Source organism: Pholcus phalangioides, unplaced genomic scaffold, assembly GCF_987345545.1.
Source record: "Pholcus phalangioides strain wild (caught in Gottingen) unplaced genomic scaffold, Ppha-v1.0 ptg000032l_1, whole genome shotgun sequence".
NCBI classification, from domain to species: domain Eukaryota; kingdom Metazoa; phylum Arthropoda; class Arachnida; order Araneae; family Pholcidae; genus Pholcus; species Pholcus phalangioides.
This window is the reverse complement of record NW_028301622.1, coordinates 6,718,749-6,731,339: the sequence shown is the minus strand read 5'-3', so window position 1 is coordinate 6,731,339 and position 12,591 is coordinate 6,718,749. Positions and strand designations below refer to the sequence as shown.

General features: G+C 40.3%; 1 protein-coding gene across 2 annotated transcripts in view; it reads right to left on the bottom strand.

Annotated features, from left to right (window-relative positions):
• LOC149066849 (twitchin-like) overlaps positions 1-12,591 on the bottom strand; it is a 303,184-nt gene that overhangs the window by 237,780 nt on the left and 52,813 nt on the right. For both annotated transcript variants that reach the window (XM_089253214.1, XM_089253215.1), the window contains one exon: positions 3,646-3,802. In XM_089253214.1, the coding sequence (XP_089109340.1) occupies positions 3,646-3,802 (157 nt within the window). The remainder of the gene's footprint in view (positions 1-3,645; positions 3,803-12,591) is intronic.

The following is a 12,591-nucleotide window of genomic DNA, read 5'->3' as shown; positions in this document are numbered from 1 at the left end:
AAATCCATAGCAAATTCTTGAAAATTTCACCCAAATCTCATTTTTGTGGAGCCCTTTTTCTCTTGAGGCCCGGGTGGGCCCATGCCTTAAGACGGCACTGATTGTAAGGACAATCCAAGATGCATTTTTTGAGGCGGAAGATTATTGCAAACACTGTTCGCAACAAAAAGTAAAAATCGTGCCAGACAGCCGTATCCAACAAGAATTCGTGTTTCTATTCCATGAGTTACTAGGGATTGAGCCTCACTCTTTGTTTTGGAGTCGTTTGTAGTTTTTGACACCTTAATTAGTGCATCTCGTATTTCCTTAATTCGGTACCTTATTGCCTCTCTATTCTACTCTTCCAGCGAGTGTCGGATGGTGTTTTATCCATTAAGTTGGGGACCGAATTGGCCAAAATACTCCAACGGTTGCGTGAGGCAGAGAACAAAGTACAGTCCAATCCCGTTATAATGAACCCCAAGAGACCGAAGAAATCACTTCGTTATAACGAAGTTTCATTACAAAGAATTCTAGGTTTTTGCATTCTTCCTATGTGAACTTATCTGGGGGAATTAGAATAGTTCTTATATCGTTAAAACTAGATTTTCGCTATAACGATATTCATTAAAAAACGGGATTCGATTGTATAAGTTCTTCCTAATATTCCAAAAAGTAACTCAGCTTTGCCGTACATTTAGAAGCTTCATATAGAATAAGGTTTACATTATGATTGGCTCAAAGTGTATAAAAAGCTCTGGGGTTAAATTGAAGAATACGGGCTTGTGAAAGCCACAATTCACTCCTTTCATGTTGAATCCATTACCATAACATTGGGCCCCTACAATCTTTAAAATCAAGACTCAACTCGTCGAGTGTTTCCAATAGGACAACAGATACATTTTCTCTCGATTGCGATTTAACATTCAAAAAATTGATAAAATGCTCTTCAACGGATACGACCATCACTACCGTTATCAATATTTGCAACTTTTACATACCTTATAATCATAGACATTTGTTCTTGGTGAGCAGCGTCTGAAGTACAGTCCAGTATAACAAAAAAGTATTTGGATGTCTTAATTTCACTCGATATTTTTTCCTTTTACTTGCATTTCCATAAGTTCTATTAGTTCATTTTGAATACACATTCCTAAGTAATGATCATGTATCTCGTCATTTTTTCATTCTTTTAATACGTGATTGGATGACAGGATCAAAAGTGGCGATCATCTCTATTAATCCTAAAATTGTTTCATTTGAACCCTAAAAGCGATATTATGCTCAGCTAGGTACTTCAAGAAGTACACAATGCGTTCCAAAAAATACCTCTCGCCAGCGTTCCTTTTCTTTTTTCATTAAACACTGTTGGTTTCTTGTCTATGGACAATTGACCATTTATTATGAGCTCACACTTGGTATAGTCTTTGGCACTTTCAGCATGCGCAGGTGATTGCTCATGGCTTTGCTGCATATTGCTAAGATGACGCCAATCGTTATTATCATCAGCTGCCAATTTTCCATTGCATTGGTTACCAAATAGTTTGCAACCAAAATAAAAAGCCAAATCTTTGGTCTTGCTATACACTGGTGTAAGAAATTAAGAGAATTTGCAGACTTGGTCGATTATCTCTAGAACTACTGTACCGATTTTAATGAAATTTGATATGTACATACATTGATACAATACAAAACAAATAACCATTCAATAGTTGTAATACACACGCATGATCGTGCGTAACTCTCGTTGGAGTCGGAAAGTATGAAACAGCGGTTGCAGAATAAACATGGGTTAATAGGGGGTATGGTGCCCTCTTACAGATATACAGGTCTCGCAGCGTGATTTCATACTTGAAATAAGGCAGTTTATCATTTCCTGTGGCAATTGGTCCCACTCATTCAGCAACGCTGTTTTCATTCCCTGGATGGTTCCCGGAGGGGAGTTGCAATTGCCCTCCCCAGAGCGCCCCAGACATGCTCTATAGGGTTAAGGTCTGGAGATCTGGCTGGCCAATCCATCCGGCGAATATCCTCACTCTCGAGAAAAACGTCGAGCAGAAGAGCTCTATGTGGCCTCGCGTTATCGTCCATTAAAATGAACTCAGGGCTAACTGCACCCCTGAAAAGGCGAACATAGGGCTTCAAGACTCTATACCTCACACCAGTCACAGTGCCTCTTTCAAAGACATGGAGAGGTGTGCGGCCATCCAACATGATGCCTGCCCAGATCATTAAACCTCCTCGGCCATAATGGTCGATTTCGCGGACATTGGAGGGTAGGTAGCGGGTCCCTGGTTCTCTCCATATGAACGTACGGCGAGAATCGGTGCTTAGGCTGAACCGGGACTCATCAGTGAAGAGAACGGTAGCCCATTGATCTATGCTCTCTGCACCATGACAAACGGATTCTCCTGTCCGTAGAAGTGAGCGGGACGCAAACAGCAGGTCTTCTTGCAAACAACCCTCTCTCATGAAGTCTTTTGGAAACAGTCACCCTTGATACACGGGTTCCTGTGGCTGCATACAAGTCACGAGAGAGCTGAGAACTCCTATGAACTCCTATTACGCCTCGCTATAATCGACAAATGGCGATCTTCTCTGGCCGTCGTGGCGCTTGGACGACCTTGCCCAGGCTTTCTCTCGATGGATCCGGTATCCTGGAACTGTTTCCATAAGTTACAGACGACGCTGAGCGTTAAATTGGACTCTCTACAAATCTGGACTTGAGATTGGCCTGCTTCTAGCCTCCCCACAATTCGCCACCTCATTCCATCATCTAAACGTTGGTGGTTACTCATTTTTACTGTTACAATTTGAAATCAACCGATTGCTGCAAAATAACACCAAGAAATTCGCCGAGGTGTGCTAGCGAACGAAATGCGTCTTAACTTACGCGCGCTTATAAAGCCTGTTTCTCTACTGGCTCCGCCTACACACACGAGTACGCTTACGTATTTGACGTACAAGATTTGCATTTTTGTCTAGAAGCAGTGGTTTTACATTCAGTTCAGTTCTTTTCATGAAATTCGATAAAATATGCACATTCTCTTAATTTATTTCACCAGTGTAAATTAACCATCGCCTCAACATTTTTTTCCCCGTTAGGTGGGGTACGGCTGTAATATTGTGTAGAGAAATGTCTGCCGTCTTGGTTTGAAGAAAACTCAAAATTGACAACTTGATTAGGCCCTTTTTTGATTTTGTTTTCTCTATCTAAATGATTCAAATTATCTGGTCACTATCCAGGACCCACAATAGAGGTCTTCTCACATCTGCATCCAACACAAATAAAGATTCTTTTTCTAACCATTACTGAATATTATAAATAATTAGCGTGTGACGAATAATTTTCCTTACATAATTTAGATTTTTCTAACATTTTCTTCATCAAAATGCAGCAACTTTGTTTTGTTATTGGAATTGTTACAAAAATTACAATTTTTTTTCTCTATTTTTTATTACTAGAAGCGCGGGGCCCAGTGCGGCCGCACCTGTGGCACACCCCTAAGGGTGGCCCTGGTGCGAGGTGCATGTATGGTTAAATAGTAATATTATAATAAATTATTATTATTCAATACTGTACTATGCTGAATAACTGATTCAGCACAAAATGTTACGGCACGGACAATTATAAATGAATATAAGACAAATATTCTTTCATATTACCTTGAATCTGTCTTTTGGAATGACTGGGGCATCATCCCGAAACCAAGAAATGGTCGGGGTCGGATTGGCTTCGATAATACACTCGAACAACAACGTATCGCCATCATTCTCTTGTCGAATGGTGGGCTTCTTCGTGAAGGTGGGGGCCTTCGTATCCCTGTGAGACAAGAACATAAAAAAATTAGAACCAAATAACTAACAATTCCGAATTCCTTTAAAATTAAAAGTACATACTCGAAGGGAATAGATACTTTTTAATAATTATGTGTCAAGTTTTCTTATACAGGGTGTGCCATAAATTCATTCAAATTAAAAAAAAAAAACTTCTGAAAAGGAACAAATGCTGAGAAAAAATTCAGGATTGCACGAATATGAGATCAAAAGATGATATTTTTTTTAGAATAAAAATAGTACCAAAAGTTCATGATAGATGGCACTTAGATGTAAATTCAGCAAACCAGGCCATCATTGAAGTGGATTCATGTACATGAATTTTTTTGTTCGATGCTGGCAGACTGATTTGCATATCCTATTTGATATACTACTACTTAACCGTACATAGGGTTACCAGATTCGAAAACTGGGAAAGGAGGACGCTTGCTTGTGCACTCTGTGTGACGTCACTTTTCGTAATTTTCACGACAGATGGCAAAAAGTGGTGAACTTACTGACTATACTGACTAAAAAAAACCCCGCCGCTACAATAGTTTTTCAACTAAAACAGAACCGCAAAAAAAGATCAAACAACGATACTTTTCCCTCCACTAAAAATGCTTTTCAAAGGTTTTTACAGCTGGCTGAGGCGAAGATATATTTAGGAAAGAGATATGTGGCCATCTGGTGGTAGTGTCAGCAATTGTGAGCTTTGTCCTGAGTTAGGTCTGACCGCCCATGTACGGTCCCGTTCAGTGCACACGAGCTCCAAAGAAAGATTGAGATGTTCGTTGTCTCTGTAGTCTAGTGGTCTATGGAGTTCACCAGGTAAGTGACAGGACGTGGGTATCGAACCCACCCGAATCCCAGCAAAGGCAGTTGAATTTTCTCTTTTTCCTAATTATATCTTCACATCAGCCAGCTGTTAAAAACCTTCGCAAAAAGGCTTTGTTCCCACCGTCTGGTCAGTTTTATTGCTTTGCGTGGATCATGGCAAGAGGGTTTCCTTAGGGGCCATTCAAGTATTACGTAAGCAGATTTTTAGCCATTTTCGACCCCCTTCCCCTTATCAGCAAAATTTCGTCAGCAGCTTAGAATATTTCATATCTTCAAAAAGGGTGATTGATGACATAAGCAACCTTCAAACCCCCCCCCCACTCGTCATAAAAAGTCAGCAAATCCGAACCCCCACCCCCGCCTCGATGCTGACGTAATACTTGAATGACCCCTTAGCAAAGAGCCTGGTCTTTTTTGTTACATTTATTAACATTTCTGAAAGCTTCCACAGCGTTGTTAAGGTATACCCTAAGGTTTGTTTTTCCTCTTAGGAGAGTTCCTTTTTTGTCTGAGACTATTTGCCATCGGAATCAGCGTTGAGTGTTGCTTGCATCCTATTGTCTTCATTCCTGCATGGAAGGGGTAACATTGGGCTGACCATATTTGCTCGAGTAAAATACGGGAAATTAAGTTTCGAAATACAGGACATTGTGAATTATACCCAAAATGATGCCAAAAGTAAGCAAAGCAGCTAACCCATGCTAAAATCACAGAAAAGTCGCCAATCGCGGGAAATGAAGCACCACTTCAAATTGCAGTGAATTAAAATAAAAAACATGACAAATGTGTGAGATTAGCATTCTTATTTGTAGTCGTAATTATCGTAATATAATTTCTGAGTTTGAAGATAATTTTATTAGTTGATTTGAAGAATAAAAAGTCAAGTTGGCTTCGTTGAAAATACGTGAAAAACCGGGACATTTCTGCAAAAAAGTCGGGACAGCCGGAAAAACAGAATAAACCGGGACTGTCCACGACCACCTAGATAACCTAGGTTATATAGGAGGTCGTGGACTGTCCCGGGCCATACGGTACCCTTTTTAGGTAACATCCTTTCTCTCCCTACTTCAGTACACAGCATTTGCTGTTGGTGAGTAAACATTGATATTCTTGAAATGGATGTTGCGGTTTTGTTCTTCCAGAGACAGACTGTCTCTGGAATTGATTCGCCGGATTATATGCAAGGCTCTACTTCTTAGATTAGTTAGTTTCATTTGTGTTAGGTGATTAGTTTGGATGTAAGATCATGATCCTAGTTCTGAAGAGAGTTTCAAGAATCGTCGCTGGATTTTGCGAAAACGATCAAGACAACTGTAACCAGGATTGCTCCACACAGATATACAATAATTAATGTGAGATTGGACATATGAATGGTAAAGCATTGAAAAAAAAAACTTTTTGCTCATGTAATTTCTGTTACGGTAAAAAAGTCCAGATATCTTTCTGAGAGTGACGCAAAGGCTATGTATATGAATTGTCCAACCAAGATTATGTAACAGTATGTATGTATGTATGTATGTTCTACAAACACCCCAAGGTATAAATTCACGATTACAAAGATCAATCCGAACATCTTCCAGAGGTCCATGAATGGCAGTTTCAGTTGATCTGCCAACTCGAAATCCGTTTTGGTTGTGATGAATTAGATAGAATTTATAAAAGAAATTGTTAGCAAGGCGATTCCAAGAAACTTAATAAAGTTAGTGATTGGAACAGCATACGAGTCAGTGACAATGTCTTCAAAATTGATAATACATGCATACACAACATAGAACAGCATGCACTGAGTTTTAGAGATTAAATTTCAAATTATGATTTTGGAACCAAGAAATATATGATGGGAGAAGGAGTTTCAACGTTACTGCGAAGAGTATCAATATCATGATGTCGGAATTGTGTCATCAGCATACATGTGAACTTGGCAGAATTATTCACCTTAAAAACATTATTAACGTAAAAAATAAAAAGTAACGGTGGTAAAAAATTGCGCTTTAAGGTACAGTGATTTCAACAGGAAGAGAGCCTGAGGAGATGCCCTGAATACATACATATTGTTCGCGATCACCAAGACATGATTGCAGTAAACAATGGGCAGGTCTACGTCATGGGCGGAAGACTTTTTATGAATTAGAGTAACTTATCAAACTTGAGCACCCTGGGTAAAACTGAATTGGAGATACAGCAATTAAAAATTTCAATTAAAATGATTGAGAGATCATCAATTAAACATTTTACGGCTTTCGACATCAAACCTTCAGATCCTGGTCCAGTGTCATTATCTCACCGTATTTTTGTTTTTATGCATACTTTTCATTTTTTGCTCATACTTCTCTTTTTGGGGAAACTCCAGCATTTTTATAAATGCATATTTTTTCATTTCACGTATATTTTTCAATATGCCTATAAAGGGCATACTGAAGAATTTTCAAGGCATATTTTGTATTTCGGTATTTTAAATACATATTTCATCATTTTTAAATGCATACTTCTGAATTTCATGAATTTTTTTCGTACTTTCAAACGCACCCCCCCCCCCCTCCTTTTTTCGTATATTTTTCACTTTTAGTGACATACTTCGGTGTTATAAGATAACGTGTTTTTCCACCTTGCTAACGGCTCCTACGAGTGCCGTACAGGGCCGTCTTAAGATCATCATGGGCCCCCGGGGCCAAGTGATTTTTCGGAGGCCCTACATGGTAAATACTCGAAAAATTCAACTACTTATTTTTCTGAGGCCCCCTCTTCCTCTTGAGGCCCCAACGGGCAGTGCCATGACCACCTAGATAACCTAGATAGGTTATATAGGAGGTCGTGGCAGTGCCCATGCATTAAGACGGCACTGGTGCCGAAACATATGTCGGTGTGTTGTAAAATGTTATTTGTCCTCATCACGCTGTGAATATTTTCTATAGTTTCGGGCAAAGTGATTCTTTTGATTAAACGCCACTACCTTCTTTGCGATTCAAACTATAGGAAGAAAAAAAAAATTGGTTGCAAACTTCAACGTAAAAAGAAAGAAATATGCAAATAAATCATTTTGGCCCTACAGTGCATGATTTTCTTTTTTGACAGGTTACAGAAGATTTAAATATCTTTTTCTAAATTGAGTTTTACTGCCATCTATGAATAGCTTTCGAACGAAAATGAAAAATAGGAATAATGAATGTCTCAAACACGAAGTTGCCAGTTGGCAACGGGAAAGGAAATATATTTAAAATAGATGTTGCCAATCGGCAACAGTATGCACTGGGTTATACGACTTACAGAAATGCTCAAAAACACATTGATGCAAGAAATCATTTCGGAATTTTAGAAGAAAAACAACTGCGGATTGTCAGAAATAATTTTAGAATTACTGAAAGAAATAAAATCAGAATTATCCCCAGCTTATGTGTCGATGATCGGACACGCCGTGCATTTTAGGAGGAGAGATTTTTGGGATCGGATCTCGGGGGTTTCGAGGGGGGGGGGCTGTCGCTCGGGTTTGCGGGCCCGTCCCCGGGGATGGCTGCTGCCGGCGCCCCTTGAGGACAACCTAAAAGACCAGGCTTCGGTAGCTAGGACTTAGTCAAAGGGTCGGGGGCACCTTCTGGTGATTCACCGGCGGGCGCCCCGGCCCGGCACCCCCGGCTCGCCCCAGCACGACCCAACCCACTTAAGGCTTACATCCCGGAAGGGACAGAGCCTGGGTCGTGTCTGGTCTGACAGAGTTAGCCTCGGAATGTATCAGATGGACAGCGCCAGGGCCAACACCAGGCATGAGGAGGCATTTATTGTGACGGTTTGCAGTCTCGTAGATTTTTATGCATTGAAATTATTTTGAGGGGGAAAGCACAAGTGGGTAAATAAGAGCAGAAAAATACTTTTGAAATGCTAATTCAACTCTTTGCTAGTGCCACAATTAGATGCTTCGCCAATCCGGGCAAGCAGCGGTGCAAGAAAGTCCATTTTGCCCCTCCCCTTGTAATGTTGAAAGAGAGGTTGAAGGGTGACGAAGTTGGTCTGGTACGGCGCCAAGGGCACCAGACCCCCAGACCTTAGAGGAGGTATATTATATCCTTATACTTCCTCTAAGCACCAGACCTGTCACCGCCACCCCCAAGTGAGCACGCGACTCTGATGTTTACTTTGCTATTCAGTGTTCACTACACCATACTGGATATAGTCCTACAGTAGTGAAGTCGGAGTTGGGGGGTGGGGTGCTGTGGATATTTGAGCGTCCACGGTAATTTGTGGCACGGGGCCGAGCAACCACAGGTTCGAAACACTTCCGACGTCCCCGAATCCATCTCTGCAATAGCCGAATAATATGGGAAAAATTAGTCTCTCCCGTAAAATACGAGATGATCCAAGAAAACTACACAACAAATTGACTCCCGACACATCGTCCTAGATCCGAGGTTGCCTGAGGACCCGACAAAGATCCCAACCTGGGAGGGTCCATGCTCCCAATGCCTCAAATAACCTTCAAGAAGCTAGAAACAACTGCTCAACACCTACCACTGCTTTACTGCGCACCAACATCGGTCATATCACCATACAGTAATTTAGTACCGATAGAGTTGAGTCGGAAATGAAAGCGCCCTCTATCGGTGGTCACCTCAGGCTCTTCGGGAAGGAACTAGATATCTGTGTTTTTCCCCCCAGTATCGAATGCGCGGACCAGACAGAAACCTTTATTTTGTAGACGAGTATCTTACCACAGAGGCGCCAATGGGGGGGGGGGGGTGTCAGCACCAACATGTTTTGATTTTGTGTACAGAAAAGCTTGTAGTTACTTCAGATCCGCCCTTAAAAGTGTGCGACAACAAAATCCCTGCTGTGTTTGATCTATTCAAATGTTTATTGAATAACAATATGTAGTACCGTTCCAACGTAAGAGCCCTCATGATAATGAGATCTAGTGCTATGATTTTCGAGAGGAAGCATATAAAGATTTGTAAGAGTAGGTAATTTCAGCTATTTAGGGGCAGAATATCACAATATTTTTTTTTGGAGGGGGGGGGGGAGGGTACACGTTAAATCACTAAAGTTCAATGTTCAATGCGGCACATGAATGTGTCGGGTGCACCCCTTGGGAATCATTGCCTTTAATGAGGCAATTTTAAAATTATACAAATTTTAAAAATTATACAGGGTGCAAAAATAGGTAACAGGGCGTACTGCATTTTACTGGTGAACCGTTAATCCTGGAGCAGGGGTTTTCAACCTTTCTCGAGTCACGAGCACTGACTATGCTTATCAAACACAGTGCACTCCTTACGGCAGGCATCTTCAACCCGTTGCTCGCGAGCACCTCAGTGCTCCCAGAAGCACCCAGAGTGCTGAATGTGGTGTCGGATTAATTGCTCGCGAGCACTTGATCAACGCTTCAATTAAACACACCGTAAAAATTGCATTCAAAGACTACAATTAATGCAGATATCAGGCATACATATCTCAAATTAGCGTGAAGGTGCTCTTCGTTTGATGATGTGTATAGTCAGTGCTCGCGACTCAAGAAATTTTGAAGACCTCTGCCTTGCACTCTAGGTGATTCTTTTGGACACGCGCTTGCAGATCAAGTTTGCACATCATTGTTTTGATCATTCACAGCTTACACACTCTCTAGGTAATTCTTTGGGTCACTCACATACTTGCAAACTTTTTTGGGGTCAATAACATGCTTGCAATTTAAATATATGAAGTATAAAGTGAAATATAAAAAATATCGTTATAGAAAAAGAGAGAGATTTATCGTAGTAAAGGATACCATTATGTGTGTGTGTCGAAAGGAGTTCAACATTAGACCAGTGTTACTCTAACTTTTTTCAGCCGCGCCTCCTATGGCTCAGTGATATAGTGTACCTACGGCTCCCCCCATAATAGTTAACAAATATTATGCATGTATAAAAGAGCCTATTTCAATGCACAAACAGGCAAACACATCTATATCTCTAGCTCCCGCGACGTCCCTGTCAAAGGCAGGCGACGCCCATTTTGAGAAACACTGCATTAGACTATACGCAATTCCAAACAAGATTTGAAAAAATATTTGAGAGAGATTTATATATATATATATATCTTTGTATCGAGACTATCCTTGTGGAAAGGTTACACTGTATAAGAACCCCCCCCCCCTCCTATTTTTGAACCCAATTTTTGCCAAAAAATTGTTCCTTATACCAGAACCGGACAAATCCCGGGCGCCAGGTCGCCATGGTGTCTAAGAAATGTAATTGGTATAGGCGCCTAAAAAGTTTTATGCGTGGTTACTAAATTGAAATCTGAGGGCAATACAATTTTTTTGGAATACATCAGCGTATCCATGAATAACGAAGACGCAGTATGTCCTGAAAAAGTCGAAATAAATACTATTTTTTACAAGTTTTTTGGTGGGGGAAAAAATGTTTGGCGTCTCTAAAAAATTATTCAGGCGCCTAGATCTTTTTTGCAATTTGTCAAACCCTACACGTTTTAAAATACTATATAGTATTACATATCTATAGTACATACTATACAGTAATCCATGAATAAAAATTTTAAACGCATTTTGGACATTTTACTTGCGTTTGGAACATGATTTCTAAAAATCTATCGATTTAATTTTATTACGATATTTTGCAATATATTTTTAAAATTTTGTACCAAAATCTGTCTATCACATGTATTTTTCTATTTACAATTTTATACACGCGATATGTGGAATGAAATTTCAAAAACTTATTTGGGTGTAACTTATGAGCATATCACACAATCCTTTCAATTTTGGACATTACATAACCTGCGTTGTTACTAGCTGAATGTACCGTGAAAGTAACAAAAGCATTGCGTTCGTAGAATATGTGTGAATTTTGCTTAAAATTTGACATAAAAAATAACTTTTCTATTAGAAAATTACGTAAGTAGTCGAAATTTTATTACTGGTTTCACCATTTTGAGACACTGAATGTAAAAAAAAAATGTTATTAAAGTACACTTCAATACCATTTTTTAGAAACAGTGACAAGAAAGCTTTTAAAACCCTCAAATAAAAACGGTCGGTTCGTGTCGGGGAAGGACCGAAGGTGCAATATCCATTCTGGACGTCCTCACAGTTGAGAAAAAGAATGACTCAGACTGACGACTGGACGGATCAAGTTGCACCTGAGGATTACTGTCTATTAATCACCTTTCATCTCCGAGAAATGGATTCCTGTGCCAGGCGGCCTTGGTTGACTAATTTACAGAAACTACATCGGGAAATCCAAACAAAATTTTGTTTGAATCGCAGACAAACCCTCCTCTTCACTTTTCAGGTGTTCCCAGCCGAGATTAATTGAATATCATTTACCATCCAAGTGAAAATGCGCTACTTCTGTCCAGAGGATATTCCAAGGCCATTCTGAATCTACCTCAACGCGAGCTAGAAACTGCAGTGAGAACCGGAGTCGAGCGCCATAATCATGTGGAAGCAACCGTGGCACAAGTGAAAGTTTGTACGGATAATACTGGAGGATATTCCGCATGATCTTATGGGCAGTTGAACGTGGCCTATCAATGCCTGTGCTACACGCCTGGCACTACTGCTACCACGAGTATTTGAAGCTCGTCCTCTTCCACCTGAAGCCAAAGCTCCTGTACTGCGTCTTTAATAGAAACGGATTTTCTTCCTCTTCCAGGACAAACAGCCAACAATACTGTGGTTTCAAATTTCGTTAGTATACTCCGAAGATTTTAACATTCATTAGACCTTTCCGAATTCCCCTTCGAAGTCCTATATTTCCGTAGAGCAGTTACCACGGAATTGCTGTTGCGGTAAAACAATTTGACCAAGAAAGCGCGATCTCGTAAACTTATCGTCATTGCGAGCAGCAAAGAGAAACAAGATCGCCTCGAATGTTTCTAGGTTTTATAACAGCTGCAGCGTGACATCACATAAATTTGCATATTTACTAGAGGTATTCAAAGTGAAACGCCCTATGGTGGCGACATGTG